This window comes from Pimephales promelas, chromosome 19 (assembly GCF_988280905.1).
Source record: "Pimephales promelas chromosome 19, fPimPro1.hap1.1, whole genome shotgun sequence".
Lineage (NCBI taxonomy): Eukaryota > Metazoa > Chordata > Actinopteri > Cypriniformes > Leuciscidae > Pimephales > Pimephales promelas.
Genome location: NC_142787.1, coordinates 13,233,444 through 13,251,664, shown reverse-complemented (window position 1 = coordinate 13,251,664; position 18,221 = coordinate 13,233,444). Strand labels below are relative to the sequence as shown.

The window sequence follows — 18,221 nt, the reverse complement described above, 5'->3', positions numbered from 1 at the left end:
TGTATTATTGCAGAACACTTCACTTCACACATTTCACTTTCTTTTTGGAAATATGTGTTTGCATTTCTGTTACAGATCGATCAATCGGGTGTTCGTGTAGGCTGTTAATTATAAGACTTGCTTTGTGAAGTCTTTGTGTTATTTATGAGAGGCAGTATTGCCATTTATTTTACACAACCGTCTACAGTTTCACACACTTTCACGTGTTTTTTCCAACTGCCGACGGTGTCGCCATTTCTCATTTCACCCGTTTTTGTGCGTACGCCTGGGTCAGAGCTGCGTGAAGGACCGCACATTTTACCGTCAAGTTTGCTTTTTTATAAATACCAACTATTGCGTAGAGAGCGGCGTACGCCTTCTTTTGTGCGTACGCAACGTTTATAAATGAGGCCCCTGATCTTATCAAAAACACATTAAATATCCAGCTGGTTTAATGTCTCTCATATCACTCTGATTCCTCTTTCTTTACCCATTATGAAACATATTTTTAACTTCAATCAATATTTCATGTCTACATATTAGGAATAAGATCACAATCTTATTCAGAAATGACAACGATTCTCCTGTGAAATATATAAATAAATTTAAAATATATAAATAAATTTAAGGCAACATTTTTCATTTATTTAAAATTGAAGTACCAAATTAACTAAAACTTAAACATAATTAAACAAATTATACATACAAACGATAAATGCACAAATGAAAAAGTAATTAGCAGAAATGCAATCAATCAATCAGGTTTTAATAATTCCTGGCTTTTGGTTAAAGAAGATGTTTAATAAAGGTTTTGTACAGTCAATGAAAGCTTTATGAAAGAGCATTATTACCTCTGCTTTGAGTGTGATGCGGTCCATAATGTCATTATGATCAATGAGGGATAATTCATCAACATCATCTATCTGACCATGACTTGGTTCTTTCGGCCTGTGATCGAGAGAAACCATTACACACATATTTACACATCTCTTAAACCTGCCCAAAGCACAGAGACTTGATTTCATACCTGTCCTTGGACAATGCTTCCTTGCTATTGGACGTGGGTATGTGAGGGGTGTGGTCTTGAAGCCCATCATCACATGAAGACGTGTCCTGAAGAAGTAAAAATTATAATTACACTCCTAACACACATACACCTTAACACAATGACACACATGGGCACTTACAGTGCGGTGTGTGTTGTCTCCGTTAGCCTGTGTGGACGAGTACAGGTTCACATACTCTCCCTCGCCACCTTCATCAACACTTTCACTCTATAGCAAAAACAACAGGGACAAACGTCACTACTGGGACAGGCAGGCCTCCAATACACACCTTCATACACACATTGTTCAAGCTGCTCATGGTTGGTCTCACAACATACAGTAAACCTGTGCAAAATACCACTAAATTCATAAAATAAATAAATGAGTTTACATAGTGAGGAAATTAGGATGGTTGCTTATGATATTCTGGTCTCTAGATGCGACTCAGGACCAGGACTATTTAGGATTACTTATTTACATTTTTTATTTTATATTGTACACCTTTTACACCTTTCATTCATTTACTTTTATTTACGCGACAACTGCGTTTTGGGGGTCTGAAAACACAACCTTTTGAAAATGGGTTTCAAAGTGCACGTTTTTTTTTTTTTATAAAACAATACTTGTCTCCATGTAAACTATTCTACTCAGTTCTCGTCTCCGTGTAAACTATAAAAACACGAATTTCTGAAAACGGTGACATCATGCTCATGAGTATTACGTGTTCAGTCTGTAGGCGTGTAATGTTTCTTTAAAAAATGACATCTCCAACTACTGGCCTGGCATGAATAATACAGTGTTTTTATTTTCATTTTGCGGATCATTTTGACAACGTTGTTATCTGTACGCGAAAAACACAAAGGAAAAACTTTTTCTTTTTTGGTACATTGTCGTCATGTAAACGTTCCCTAAAACTAAAAGCATACAAAAAGGCATTTAAATTACTTGAAATAAAATGAAAATTAGCGGAAAAAAAAAAAAAAAAAAAACTTATTTCATTGCTGTGGCAAAGGCAATATATTTCTCGAAGTACTGAAAAAAAATATGAGAATGGAGGAATAAACATTTGCAAAAAAAAGTTTTCTCAGTAAAAATACTGAAATATAATTTTTCCTCCCATCTCATATTTGTTTTTCCATCATCATGTCCCTTAAGTTTAGGAGCTCTGTAAAAAACAAATCTAAAAACTATATAGATATAGTTTATTTATTTATTCAAAACTAGCAAAAATGAAGAAAAACAACAACAAAATGACTCAAACGAAACGAAAAATAGAATCTACTCCAAAATATTAACCGAAACTAATATAATACTATAATAATATATATTAATATCAAAGTAACACTGCTAAAATTGTGAAAATTGTCCAATCTGCTTCAAAAAGCAATAGCACACCTATCTTTTCACTCAGAAAACTCAAGACTTTTCACAACAGGATTTATAAGACACAAATATGTTTGCCACTAGATGGCACTGATGCACACACATTTACAATATTTCCATAACAACAACAAAACACTCATTATAATGCTCCAGTCCATATTATATTTTCAGGAAAACCTGAGATACAGTATAAAGTATCATTTTTCATGTGTGTTTATATAATATCTATGCTTCTCAGACAAAACTGCACCTCATTTTGGGGACATCTTAAGTGGAAGAAATAGTGTTCATAATGTATGTCATAATGCATTATATAATATCTTTTTATATATAATCGCAACCCAAGTTAAAATGCATAATAAATATTCGTAGATTCTTAAATCTGACATTGGTTACGTGTTTTGAAAAATTCAACTTTATAAAGCTGACTGTGACCATGAATAGATAAGTATTATAACTAGGGATGCACCGATCCATTTTTTCACTTGCGATCCCGATACCTGACTTTAGATATCGGCCGATACCGATACTTTTCCAATACCAGAGCTGTGTTTGCTTTCATTTTATAACATTGGTTACAATTATTCACCAGATCATATAATGTATTATAAGGTGCATAACCAGGCATTTTAATGCCTTTTTTTATTATACATAGTAAAGTATTACCAAAATAGTTCATAAATAAATATTTTATTTTTAGTTAGAAATGCAAAGACATGGCTATTAAGGACTAGTTATTATAATTTGCTTTATTTAATAATAATAATAGAAGCCCATATTCCGATAATTACTGAAATGCGTGTGTGTGTGTTCTTGAGTGTGTTTACCGCAGAGGTAAGAAGCGAGTCAGAAAGAGAAGACTCAGAAGGAAGACAGACGGCCAGAGAGACCAGAGAGCTGGTCAAGGACCCGTTAGAGACACCCCCACCATCTAGAGCTCTGCCGGCATTGGTCAAGCCAATCGGGTCAGAACTCTGCGACTGGTGGAAACAGAAGAAAAGAGAAGAAATGGGAGAGGAAAGATGTAATCAGAGGAAGTATTTGGAATAAATCTGAAAAGAATGAAAAAGACAGGAGAACAGAGATAATTCCTATTCTGTGTAAAATAGCAGGACAGCGAGTTTAAATTGGTTATTAAAACTCTATCAGGCAACACAACACACACAACGCTGGACAAGTCAAATCCTGGCGGAACTTCCGGATGTTGCTTAGAGGGATTAAAACACCTGCAGGGACTCGCCTGGAACACCAGCAACAACATTCCAATACATCCCATCACACACACAGCTCAACAAACATGGTCCAACATGTTTCCCGGAGAGATGGGGAAGAGCTTTCCCCATTCTTTTCCATCTGTGACATTCTGGAATGTAAGCATTCCACAGAGACTCAGAGGAGGGAGTGAGGAAAAGAGATAGAAAGAGGGGGAAAAAATACATATGGAGCCTCACACACACTCACACACTTAACTGAACGAAATGGTTCAGTCTTTCCTTAGGCACACACTCACTCTCACACACACATAAACATCATATTGCTTCTTCTCTGACCTCTAAGGTCAGGGGTCAAGAGCAAAGAACATTCCAGAACAATTCCCAGATTCTGTTACCATGACAAACTAGTTTAAAAAAACTCATCACTAGGGAGAAACACTCAAAATAACAGCTTCCTGATCTCAGTGACAACCAGTGTAGTATTTATTCATATAGTTAGCTTTTATTTTTATATTTTCAGTTTTCATTTTCATTTTTAGTTGTTTTGTAATGTGATTTATGTCATATTAGATTTTTTTCTTCAATAATTTTAATTATCTTACATTTACATTTATTTCAGGTTTTTTACTTTAGCCCTTAACTTTAACTTATATGTATTATGTATTCTTATATTTATCATTTATTTTAGTTTTATTTCAATTAATAGTTTAATAGTTTTAGTAAACAATAATAACAATAGTAATAACAATAGCAATAACAGACTCAGCATCATCATTGTATATTTTCATCATAGCATCAGCATATATATATATATATATATATATAGGGCAGTGATTAAAAAATTTTTAATTGCGAATAAGCAAAGAAAATAAGTTTGCGTTTACATGTGTGTGTGCTGTGTATAATTTATATAAATACTTGTGCATGCATGTATATATTTAAGAATTATTTGCACGTAAATACTGTGTGTGTATATATATATATATATATATATAATTTATATTATATATAAAAAATTTTAGATATGAATAACACATTTTCTTTATATACATGCATGTGTGTGTATTTATATATACAAAATAATTATACCGAGCACACACAAATAATGTAAACACAAACTTTTATTTTGGATGCGATTAATCGCAATTAATATTTGCACAGCTCTAATATATATATATATATATATATATACATACACACACATACACACACACACAAACACACTTTCAGTGAGGACAGAAAACTTTGATGCTAGAAACGCGTCATATCTGGTTGTACATCTTTTTTTTTCTTAGGATGAAACTATCAACAGTAAATCTGAAATTCTAGACATAATATCACACCTCTTCATAAGCTATCGAGAGAAACATGAAACTTGCGGCAAGAGCTGGTCATCTTAGATGTGTTGCTGAAAATAACTGCATAAAATCAATGAAAATTGATTAAAAAAAACCCCAAAGACACTCTAAATGTCATGACTAATAAAGAACTTGAGGAAAATGAAGATTAAACAGCATTTTGATAAGCCATGGATTTAAACCTTAAACCCAGATAATCAGATAAATTAAGATTAGATAAGATTTTAGACTTAAACTTTAATTCAGCTTTGGAGCAAATAAAACCCAAAACAAGGGCAAAGTGGACACACAAACTCCATAAATAATCTTTAAGTCGCATCTGAACAGCGGTTTAATAACCACCCCAGGGAGACATGTTAAAAATGATGACAAAACCATATGAAGAGCACATGTGTGCTGAAACCACACACAGAATGACCAGAACACACTGAATACAGATACATAAGCAGACTCACAAAGAATATAATAGGCTTCATTCATGAAACATTAAATTAATTTTATTATTAAATACTAGCCCTGAAATACTTAACATACTTAACTTCTTAAAATTTTTAAAGAGGAAAAAAAACCCTTTCTTAATTGTTTACATGTCCTTTGCACTCCACTCCTAAACTGCTCACTCACCACAGGCGTGGTCAAAGAGGCGTGGCCACTGAGGAAGGAGTTAGACACTGATAGGCTGAGACCAAGAGCAGGCTCCGCCTCCTCCAGAAGCCCAGCAGGAGGAGGGAGAATTGAAAAAGAGGAAGAGGAGGATGAAGGAGGAGAGGTATAGGAGGCCTTGAGCAGAAACAGAAACATGGAAACAGGAAGAAGAGAGAAACAGGAAAGAAAAGAAAAAGAAATTAGGTTAAAAAGTAAGAAAAGCAAAGAGAGTTATTAAAGGGATAGTTCACTTTGAAATACATTTTTGGTGTGTTTTAGCTTACCTCAAGAGCATCCATGATGTAGGTGTCTGTTTCCGCAGTAGTTTCATTTTTAATATTTTTTAGGTCAAACCGTTCTTGTCAGTCATATAATGGAGGTCTATGGTCACCACCTCAAAGAGCAGCACAGAGTCCAAATTAAACACGATTTAATGACTCGTAAATGTAAGTACACATTGATGGCCTAAGACACGAAACGAGCGGTTTGTGTGAGAAAACGAACAGTATTTAAATCGTTTTACCTCTTGTAACCACAGCCACGTCCAAGTGACCTGAGGGTGCGGGCGCTTTGGTTTGCGCAAGTGCCGGAAAGTGCCGGAAGTGATCTCTCGCGTGTACATCACTCATTGTTTACACAGAGGTTTTGGAAGTGTTACCTTTCACTGTGAAAATTGAAACATATTTAGATATACAGGAAACCGCAATGGTAGACGATTTCGATAGATCAACAGACAACGTTGAATTTTTTTCACAACCGCGAGAGAGATCACTTCCGGCGCTTGCGCAGCGTCCGCAGACCGAAGCGCCCTCATATCACTTGGACGTGGCTGTGGTTACAAGAGATAAAGCGATATAAATACTGTTCGTTTTCTCACACAAACCGCTCGTTTCGTGTCTTAGGCCATCAATGTTTACTAACATTTACGAGTCATTAAATCATGTTTAATTTGGACTTCTCTGTGCATGCTCTTTGAGGTGGTGACCATAGGCCTGCATTACACTTGCCTGACTGACAGACAAGAACAGTTTGACCTAAAAATATCAAAATTGAAACTACTGTGGAAACAAAGAACCTACATCTTGGATGCCCTTGAGGTAAGCTAAAACATATCAAAAAAAATTTTCAAAGTGAACTATCCCTTTAACTCTGCTGGAAAAAAGTAGAAGCTAGTTTAAAGGCAACATGTGTTTGTGTGTTTACAGTAAGTGTGTGTGTGTGTAAATATATATAAATAAGCTTAAGTAACCCTAAAAAGTGAAAGTATTGTATTTACTTGGAACTTGATAATGTGCAGATAAAAGACCATAGTAAATATTCATAATTATTATAGGCTTAAATTAAAATATTCTAACAGTGAGACTTACTTAGAAACCACAGGTAAAAGCATGTGTGGCTACTCGCTAACACTGTCAAATTATATTATGAATCTATACGTTATATAATCAAAACGCCTAAACACAGGCCAAATCTATACACAAATCTTCACAAAAATTTCTTAACAAAAATGAATTATATTCCCCTACCTACCTAATAAATCTAATGCAATATAAATGACTATAACATAGTATGTAATATAAAAATGCACATTTCTGCCAAAACCATGATAAATACAGTCAGTGTTGCTACAGTACATTCATGGTACATAAGGGTGGTGATTTGGGGATACAAAAGTCTTTTAAATTCGTTTATAGCACAATGTTTCTCCTGTTTCCCTCATCAGTCTTGTTAAGAATGTTGAGGCGGTTTCATCATCGAGTGATTTGTGGTTTGTACCGGAGGTGAGTGTCAAATTATAATGTTTCTCACTGGATGTTGCAGCCAAACATATCAATAATAAAGGCTAGATGTCTTACAGCGGAGTCTCTATCGTCATTACCGGCGGCCATCTTGTCACAGGCAAGCTTTCTGGCATTCTCTGTGGTATCCGGTGTAAGATGAGTGATCAGCACAAACACAAATACTCTTATCTCGTTGAAATCTTGACGGATTTACAAACGGTTTGGTTTCTTACAAATGTTATTAACATGGCTATACTTCTGGATGATTATTTCTTGATACACTTATTATTCATAAGTTAGAAGTGTCATAACTACATCTCTGAAATTTATGACAAACCAAACCATTTGAAAATCGGTAGAAAATTCAGCAAGTTATGGTTATTTAAAATACATGCACCATTAAAACACAATGCTACGAGTGAGCAAGCTGCCTGTGACAAGATGGCCGCCAGGTGCGGAAGTCAAACTCCATTGGCCAGCAGCGCGGACAAGACATCTACCCGTTATTATGGATACCTATGGTCGGAGCGCTGTTTAATAATGCTGTCCAGGACCGGAAGTAAACGGAAAGAAAAAACGGAAAAAAAAAAAACCAAGCCAATTAAAACAGCCCGACGGCCGGCTTGGTGTGTCCCGTCTTGAAGCACTCCGACTGACCTGAGAAATGCGTTCCTGGTGGTGCGGCTAAATCTGGATAGATACATGGCTGCAAAAACAGGGAGAGGGGAGCGGGGGTGCACTCGGGCCGGATTTATTTATTTATTTTCGATCTCCATTAGCTACACACGAGCAGCTTCTCTTCCTGGAGTCGATACAATCCAACATGGCGCTTACAAGACATGACGATTACCAATATTCGATGCATTACATTTTGCAAAACAAAACACTAATGAAATAAAAATTTAAACACTACACCCCTACTCACACATATCTACATACAAATCCAAACACACACCAATATACATGACCTAGGGCCTATACCATATAGCCAGTTTAGGTGGCTAGCCAGTTAAGTTTCAATTTAGTTTGCGCCAACCCTGGGTTTTGGTACCATGAAAGTGGTTTGGCTTTTAGCAGTGTTCATCGCCATAGTAACTCACGCTCCACAGCTAACCTGGTCCGGGGCAGTTTATGTTCCAGGTAAGAGGTTGCAAAATGAACTTGGACCAATCAGCTGTGAGCAAAGTGACACATGACATGTCTGACGTGATAAAGTCACCCCACCTGTTTCTACTTCAAATTAAAGGTCACAACATAAAAATAATTTTTAAAAAACAAAATCATCTGGCTTTTAGTAATGCTTATTTAAAATAATAAATTTGTATGAAATTATTTATGCAATTATTATCCACAAGTTTCCGAGGGGCGCTCATGTAAAAAATAAAGTGGGTGAAACTTCCGGTGAGGCGGCGGAAGTAGCATTCCAATGGTATTTTGTGTGTTAGTTAGCGAAGAGGCTAGCTGTTTTTCTGAGAAATATTTTACTATTTAAAGACGCCAATCTTTATGAGAGATGTCGTTACGGAGCTCAGGGACAACATGCGCTGTTCGCGGTTGTATGTATAACCGGACTAAACTAATTTAGTGGCTTAAACGTGATTGTTTTGAACATAAACTGAAAACGAAATCACAGTGATCCTACCAACGACTGTAGTTTCCATCACCTCCCAAAAGACAACGAATCTTCCTGTGTACATTTGTTTAAATTCTTAATGTTCTATAAACTCTCTCAGCATGTGTTTGGCTGTTCTCTACTGATGTTACACCTAAACTCAGGATCAAAGCCTGTGTTGACAGAATACCAAATGTGCCATTTAATGTATTCTAGTAGCACATTCATTTATAATTTTGAATAAACTCCAAAGCACAATGACTAAGTGTGTATTTTTTATTTTAATTGTTTGTCAGCTCGCACAACTGTCTGTCACCATGCCTTGATGAGTATTGATTATTAATAATGTTATTATAATACTCCCAATCAACTACTGCGGAGGATAAAGGCGCTGTTATTTCACCCTTTTTAATTTCGTTGAGGTTGTGTTCCCACATCGTTAGCTAGTTTGGATGGCTATAACTTGAATGACTGTCAACTGTTGAATGAACGAGTGTCAAGCATGTCAAGTAGCGCTTTGTTTACTTCAAACCGGAAGTCGCGCCCACTTTTGACGCAAGGCCTCATGGGGCGTAGGAAACTTGTGGATACCCTTAAACAATCTCACATGTACAATTTCAGTTCATAAATTATTATTACACAGATTTTAAATGAATTTGTATATAAAGATAATATAAATACCCTCAAGAATCAATGTCAATACCCAATTAGAATCAATACCCTTCAAATGAAGCTATAAAATGAGCTTAAATGTTCAATTCTCTATACTTTTATCAACTGTATAAACTAACTTCACAATTTTTACTTGCACTGATATAGCAAGACCTTTTCTTTTAGTTGTCCTCTTTCATAGACAGCTATTTTCTTCTTGCTGTGTAAATTTGAGTGAATTTTTGAGTGAATTTTGCTGTGAATTTCAATGAGTTTTGAATGAGTATCACTTTTTCTCAGCATGTGATTGGCTGTTCGCTACTGATGTCAAAAGCCTGAGTTGACAGAGAAAGGTCATGATCAGCATCATGGTACCAACAAAGCCTGGTTGGATTGGTTTGGTTTTGTCAACTCGAAACTAATCCTGCAACCCTGAGTTTGTTCAACTACCATCATGGTACAGGCCCCATAGTTTAGTCATAATTCTAAGATATGAAATAATCTTTTTTTTTTTAACAAAATACAATTTTGACAATTTGACCGCCAATTGAAGCCCTGCATTAGAGTATTAGTCAGCTTAAAATCTGATGACACTTTATTCTGATGCTCCCCAACAGACATTCTCCTCACTAAAAGTAACTTTAAAGTACGTCAACTTATCCTAACTAACTACTAATACTCTAATGAGAGTTAGTTGACATGTAAAGTGGACCATTGAAATAGAAAAGAAATTCCCCACAGCATGAGAGTTCCGGTGTGGTAAAGAATCTTATCTAATCTGTACCACTTTTACAAAAAGCAAAAAAAACATAGCTAATCCGTGTTTTCCACTTGACTTTACAGTGACCCTGTCGTGTCCACCAGACCAGTCACATGGGGCCTAATCTAAAGAACCCAGTTTGACCTCTCACCTCTCAGAGCTTAACCTTTGACCTGCCCCATGCTCAATGCCCTTGGGCACAGGTCACTGATACCATGCATTGGATTATAACTCACCAGTTGTCTCTGTTTGGGCGGCAGCGCTGGCGGTGGGATGGCCTCATGCACAGAGTCTGAGCTGCTGTAGGATTCGTTGAAGCCGTAAACCTCCTGAAAGCGCTTGTTCCTCCGCTGCTCGTAAATACTCTCGCTCTGAGGCGTCTGGTAGAAGACGGACGGCTGCGGTTCCGAATAATCCTCCACAAACTGCATGTACTGCAGAACTGCAGAGAAAAAACTAAGTTAAACATGAAAAAAGAGGAATTTGCTTGGTTTTGAATTCTGTATCACAATAAAAAATGACTGAAAAACAGTATAAACTACTGATCAAACATTTTAATAATCAATTAATTATTTAAACAAGTCTCTTATGTTCACCAAGCCTACATTTATTTAATCAAAAATACAGCAAAAACAGTGGTATTGGGAAATATTGTTACTGTATAAAATATCTGTTTAAAGGATTAGTTCACTTTTCAAAAAACTTTTGCTGATAATTTACTCAGCCCCATGTCATCCAAGATGTCCATATCTTTCTTTCTTCAGTCGAAAAGAAATTAAGGTTTTTGATGAAAACGTTCCAGGATTTTTCTCCATATAATGGACTTCAATGGGAACCAAACGGTTCAAGGTCCAAATGAAACTTTCAGTACAAACTGCAAACTTGTTCAAAGGGCTTTAAACGATTCCAGATGATGAATAAGGGTCTCATCAAGCGAAACGATCGCTCATTTTTTAAAAAAATAACAAAGTTTAAGTTTTATAAGATCAAACGCTCGCCTTGCTCTGTTCTGTGACGCACGGTCATGACTCTCCTGTTCAAACTCGTTCAACAAAATGAACAAATCTTTTTCCGAATCAATTTGTTCATTTCTTTCGCCGAATGAACCAAATGACTCGGAAAAAGGTTTGTTCAATTTGATGAACGAGTTCAAACAGGAGTGCGTTACAGAATGAGTGCATTAAACGATTCCAGAGGATGAATAAGGGTCTTATCAAGCGAAATGATCGCTCATTTTATAAATAAATAAATAAATAACAAAGTTTAAGTTTTATGAGCTCAAACGCTCGCCTTGCTCTGTTCTGTGACGCACGTTCGTGACTCTCCTGTTCGAACTCGTTTATCAAAATGAACAAATCTTTTTCCAAGTCATTTGGTTCATTCAACGAACAAAATGAACGAGTTGACTCGGGAAAAGATTCGTTCATTTTGATAAACGAGTTTGAACAGGAGAGTCCTGGAATGTTTTCATCAAAAACCTTAATTTCTTTTCGACTGAAGAAAGAATGACATGGACATCTTGGATGATGACATGGGGGTGAGTAAATTATCAGCAAAAGTTTTTTTTAAAAGTGAACTACTCCTTTAAGCAAGCAACATTGATAATAAGAAGAAACATTATTGATAAACAAGCACCAACATTAATAAAAATTGAGGACCAAATCTGAATAATAAGGGTCATGTGACAATGTGGCAATGCATAGAAATCCTAAAGGTCCTAAAAATGGCTTCATTTTCAACATAATAATATATTACATCTTTTTTGGGGGGTGAAATAAGACCCAGGCGTGTTCCTGGATGAGATTCACTTGTTCATTAAAAATCGGCTTTTTCTCTTACTCTGTTTGCCCTTCTTCTCTGGTAGCGGCGGCGGGCTGTCGGCGTCTGTGTACTGTGAGAGTTCGTCTCCACCGTTGACCTGAGGAAGGGGCGACCCTGGTGTCACCAATGGGAACGGTGGCGTGGGCTGCTCCTCTTCTGATAGGTTATCGTAATGCGATGGGAGGCGCTCGTAAAGAGGGTACGTCGATAAGATGGGTGCGGATCGTCGCTTCTTCTGGGGGAGGGCGGGTGGATGCACCATATTGGTCTGTCCAGGTGTGAGGGGCGGAGTCCAGTACTCCAGGGAAGCCTGATTGGTGACGGGAGCACTGAAACGTGGGTGGGTGAGCGGGGCCTGGGCGGGGCTTAATGACTGAGACTCCCCGTGGCATTCTGGGAGAGGGCTCAGATTGCTGACAGTGCCGGTGGGAAACGGTAAGGGGTCGGATACGGACAGATCCTGATGTAGGAAGTCGTAATCAGGATCGTATCCCTCTATAGAAAAAAAAGCAAAGTATCAAATCAAGGTAAGCTTACAAAAACCTTCAGCTTTTACTTAAGCATTCATAAAAGTGAAGTCATTATTCATGTAGCTCTTTTACAAAGAGAAATAACATTCTGCAATAAAACAGCTCTCGACAGATCAACAGTGTTGATCCACTTCAGTTCAATAACTGTGTGAAGTTCGTTAATTGTGAAATGAGTTCAATTCAGCGCTAGAGAAGACAATAGTGACATTATTCGGCTATAATCAGTTCAATGTTGATTTAATAACAGTGTCGATGTTGAAAAATGTGTTAATTATGGACTCAAATTCGATTCAGCTATAAAGCAGCTCTACAGAAGACAACAGTGTAGCGACAGTTGAGCTCAATTCAGATTCAAGTGTTGTCACATCTGATAGTGTCAAAAATCGATGATATTTATATGTCTTTTAAAGCCCAACTGAGCAAGCCAAAGGTGATCGTGACAAGGAACCCAAACTCCATCAGGTGACAGAAATGGAGAAGAAACCGTGTAATAGTGTGTGTATACCTAGTGTTTCACAGCTAGTGTTGCGAGAGCACTGCCCACTGTCTCGCTCCAGTGAAGAGAGCTGCTCGTCGGACTTGCTGAGCTTTCCCATACTGTTACAGGGAGAGAGACGGGGCGAATCTCCACCGTACGACTGGCTCCCGCCGGAGAAACGCCTCTGGAGGAGATCCACATCAAACTCCTGCTGCTTTAACCACACAACATGCAATAAGCACATCACAATGACATGGAAAACCCTTATGGTTTTGGAATTAGTCTTTATGAGGATGTTTAATGCTCTTTTGAAATGGCATTTTTTTCAGTTTGGTCTGCTTTATTGGCATGACAGAAAAATGCACATTTGTATTTCTAAAGCAGCGCATTTAAAGCAAAATAACTACAGGGCTAATGGTAAAATACTATTAAATGAATAAATAAAAACAGAATATGAAATTAACATTAATTTAAATTAATTAATTAAAAATATATTACTTTTATTAATTAATGTTAATAAATGTATTGCTTATTAATTAATGGTGTCATAGGTGATTTCCAATTATTAAACAGATCATTACAATCCTGAATGCTGATTGGTCAAATCAGCGCTCCAGTCATGTGAAAATACACAATATAAAAATGTGCTTTATTTTTTATATCAGTTTCCACTTTAATTGTATTTTCTTTATTTTTGCATTTCATAAATGTATAATTTTATTTTTTTAAATATTTTTTTTTGTTTTAAAAATATTTTTTTTTAAATGTATTAGTTTTGTTTCATAAATTTCTGATTTTTCTTTATATTAGTGATCACAATCAATTAATTGCATCTAACAAAAGTTATTTGAGTATATGTAAATACGCGTGTGTGTGTGTGTGTCTGTTTATAATATATATGTGTGTGTATATATATATATATATATACACACACACACTGTAAATATATATATATATATATATAGACATATATATTTAAAAACTTTTATGCTAGATGCAATTAATCGATTTGACAGCACGAATATTTCTATATATTTATTATTATAGTTATTATTTGAATTTTAGTACTTCAGCTTAAAATGATTTCAGTTTAGTTTCATTTAGTTTTAGTTTTTTTTAATCAAATATTTATATTTTATTTTACCTTAGTTCAATTTAAAAAAAATGCTTTCAATGGTTTCAGTTAACAATACTTCACTTTTAAGTTAAGAAATCAAAATTAGGGTTGTTACAAAAGGTCAAAGTTCAAGGGCCATGACCAGGAGCCGTACCTGTCTCAGGGCTCCAGGAGGCAAGTTGTGACCACATGATCCTCGACTCATCGGCGCTACCACGGCAACACGCGTGGGGGAGGAGGCCGACTGTCGCTTCTTGGGAGGCAGAGCGGGCGGGCTATGGGCACAATATGCATAAATATGCAAATGAGCTCACAAGTATGAAACAAACAATGTAACAAGGTCAAAAGAAACGAGCACAGACAGTCTACACACAGTTAGCGAGGGTCTAGCCAGGAATTTAATTGGACACACTCACACATAACACACACATAAAAGTAGCACAGCAGTGGAATGTGTGGGCGGTGAGTTCGGATCTTGGGTTTCCCTGACGATTCTTCACTTCAATGAAGCTCTACCAGGTAACCATGGAAACATTAGAATAAACTAATCATAGAACACCCAGTGGGAAGGATTAGAGCGGGATGCATCTCTAGGCAAAAAAATCCTGAAGGAATGTGCACAGGATTCCATTTGGAATTTGTATTAAAATTTGGAACTTTTTCATAAGATGCAAAAGGGTTAAATTAGAATATTCTAAGAATTAAGTCAGATCCTATAGGATTTTAGGAATATAATTATGAGGCATGAATTGATAATTATGATATTCCTATTGAAAACTGCACTGGAATAAAATTAACAGTAAGTAACACATAAGCGTGAAAGTTATATTCCAATAAACTTTGTTTTCGTTACAACTTCACAATTATTTATTACAAAATTATCCCCCTTAGGATCCTTTAAGATTGACGGGAATTCCATTCACATTCTTTTAGGATTTATAGACTATGCCTTATTGGTCAGCCATGCAATCAGGCTTTCCTCTGATTGGTCTTCACTCCAATTGGACGCACAATGCCACACAACCACATGCAGGTAAGGGCCACCGTCCAATCAGAGAGGCCGAGGGGTGTAACCGTGTGATGTCAAAATGCACACAGGAGTACACCATTGGCTAACGTACGTTTCCATCGCCGTGGCCCTCCTCTGCCCAGCAACAGGATCGGAGCACAACTGCATCCTGTTCCTGTCCCATGACAACCAATCGATCACAGAGTACAGAGGAAGAAGATGAACAAACATTACCAGAAAAAAAAAAGGATGAAAACAAGAAAATGCAGAAAGACAAAGATGATGTGTGATTGAGGGACACAAAGATGATGGAGAGGGAAACAGATAAAGTGGTTGAAATGCTAAACAAACAAAGAGACATTAATTAGAGGAGATGCCAGATTTAATTCAGACAGAGAGAGACGGACAGTTCCTTCAATATCTTGAGCTGTGGGTTTAACAATGGCTACGGTTAAGCAAAATCTAGAGCGCAGGGTGGCTGATGGCCGATATCACGCTGTTATATATTAATATAGAGTAGGGCTGTGCAAAAATTAATTGCGATTAATCGCATCCAAAATAAAAGTCTGTGTTTAAATAATATATTTGTGTGTGCTGTATATAATTATTTTGTATATATAAATACCTATGCATGCATGTATATATTTAAGAATTATTTCTACTTAAATTCTGTATGTATATACACACACATCATCTATATTATACAAATATAAATATTTTATATATGAAGAACACATTTTCTTAAATATATATATATATATTTATTTGTATATATATTATTATATATTTATTTATATATATTTTCTTATGTATTTTTATATATATATATATATATATATATATATATATATGTGTGTGTGTGTGTGTGCTGTATATAATTATTTTGTATATATAAATACACACACATGCATGTATATATTTAAGAATTATTTGCGCTTAAATTCTGTATATATATATATATATAAATACATAATCTATATTATATAAATATAAATATTTTATATATGAATAACACATTTTCTTAAATATATACATGCATGTGTGTGTGTGTATTTATATATACAAAATAATTATATACAGCACACACAAATATATTATGTAAACTTTTATTTTGTATGCGATTAATCGCAATTAATTTTTGCACAGCCCTAATATAGAGATATGCTGACAAACGCTTTGAAATTTGTACAGATATTTAGAGTTTTCCACTTAATCAGGTATTTAATTTTGGGTATTTTCCACTAAAATATGAGCACAAAACAAACATTTGTTTTTCTATGTACATTATTTTATTATAAAGGTTTAAAAAAAAAAGTTTTGTTTTTTTTTTTTACAAAAAAATAGCTACGCATATGGATGAGGCATTTAAAAAATAGCAATAGAATTCAGATAAAATGATGCAAAATAATTTCAATATTAACAATAAATGACCATTAACTTAGATTATATAAACTGAATTCACATATAAAAATAAATTGAAATTGTGTTAATCATAAAATACCTAAATATCAGCCCATTTTTAATACGTAATTGAAAATGAGCATTTACACACATTTCCATTGCAAAACTTAGTTAGAATTAAATGTAACCTTAAGAATTGTGATATTCTGAATGAACTACAGCTCGTTTTCATTGATGTTAAATTAAGTATGCCATGTATTCTAACTAAAGTCTATAGCTAACATGATCTCATTCACCCTCCACACACACCTCTTATCATCAGACAGCAAAAATAACTCAACCATCTGTAATTCCCCTTCACAGAAAGTATGTATGATACAGTTACTACTTGCATGTCTCTAATTACAGACAAAAAGTCAATGAAAAAACTTCAGAAGCCAAACGCCTTTGAGAGATGATGCAGTCATATGAATGTGTGTGTGTGTATCGGATGTGTTTTCATTCAAATATATTTAGATACTTACTTGTGAAGAAATAAGAATAAAAAATGAACATGACATAAATTACCATCACTAAATAAATATACTACATACTGCACTACTCAATGCCTAGTGCACGCTAATATACTCCCGAGTATACACTACAGCGCACACCTAAAGAATACTTGATGTTCGCCTCATCAATGCATCCTACACACTACACACAAGCGTATTTACCTTAATCTGTTGGCTGTAAAGGAAACAGTGAGGTATCAAATGATTTGAGACAGAACCGAAAGGAAGGTCTGGGTTTGGAATGGCACACTAGCCTAACATTCACTACGCTTGCAGTTTTCACTTTGTATTCAGTGAATGTATGGAATACGTTGATGACCAACTGCAATTGAGCAGAAAGCAATCCTACAATGCAACAGACTGTTTGATTTCAAAGCATGAAAAATTAACCCAAAATAATCTTTTTAATATGCCTTTTAAAAATGTCTTGAGAATCTATCAGTTCTTTTTTTCATTTTCAGAAACCACAAACAACAATTTCAGATTTCAAAATCACGCTGTCATACCTGTGCTCTGCCAGTTTGAGTCCCGGTAGAGGAGGTTTGGGCGGAGCCTCTTCCTCGGACATGTCCGTCAAGCTGTCGGTGGGCGTGGCAATGGGCGTGGTCTTACTCAGGATCGCCTTCTCTCGCTCAGTTAGAGGATTTTCACACACACTGAGAAAGAGAGAGAGAAGCATTATTAAACAATCTCTATGCAAACCTGATAAATCCATATGGGCCTTTGTGAGTGTACCTCTCGGCTTTGGTCACAGGAGGCGCTGGTTTGTTGGGGGACGTCGGGGACGGTTGCTCATGCTTCTCTATTGTGAGTTTCACCAGCTCCTGTTACAAACGCACACACTCCAGTTATAAATATGCCAGTGTTGTTTTAACCTTGTCA

The 18,221-nt window shown here is 35.8% G+C and overlaps 1 protein-coding gene across 9 annotated transcripts in view; it reads right to left on the bottom strand.

The window, feature by feature from the left end:
• rapgef1b (Rap guanine nucleotide exchange factor (GEF) 1b) overlaps positions 1-18,221 on the bottom strand; it is a 52,488-nt gene that overhangs the window by 9,952 nt on the left and 24,315 nt on the right. For 2 of the 9 annotated variants that reach the window (XM_039661026.2, XM_039661025.2), the window contains exons 5-16: positions 18,075-18,163; positions 17,846-17,995; positions 15,497-15,559; positions 14,530-14,650; positions 13,286-13,472; positions 12,269-12,745; positions 10,666-10,871; positions 5,605-5,760; positions 3,236-3,388; positions 1,167-1,253; positions 1,007-1,092; positions 831-927 (exon numbers count right to left, since the gene is read on the bottom strand). In XM_039661026.2, the coding sequence (XP_039516960.2) occupies positions 831-927; positions 1,007-1,092; positions 1,167-1,253; positions 3,236-3,388; positions 5,605-5,760; positions 10,666-10,871; positions 12,269-12,745; positions 13,286-13,472; positions 14,530-14,650; positions 15,497-15,559; positions 17,846-17,995; positions 18,075-18,163 (1,872 nt within the window). The remainder of the gene's footprint in view (positions 1-830; positions 928-1,006; positions 1,093-1,166; positions 1,254-3,235; positions 3,389-5,604; positions 5,761-10,665; positions 10,872-12,268; positions 12,746-13,285; positions 13,473-14,529; positions 14,651-15,496; positions 15,560-17,845; positions 17,996-18,074; positions 18,164-18,221) is intronic. The other 7 variants (XM_089124054.1, XM_089124053.1, XM_089124055.1 and 4 more) reach the window with 7 other exon arrangements.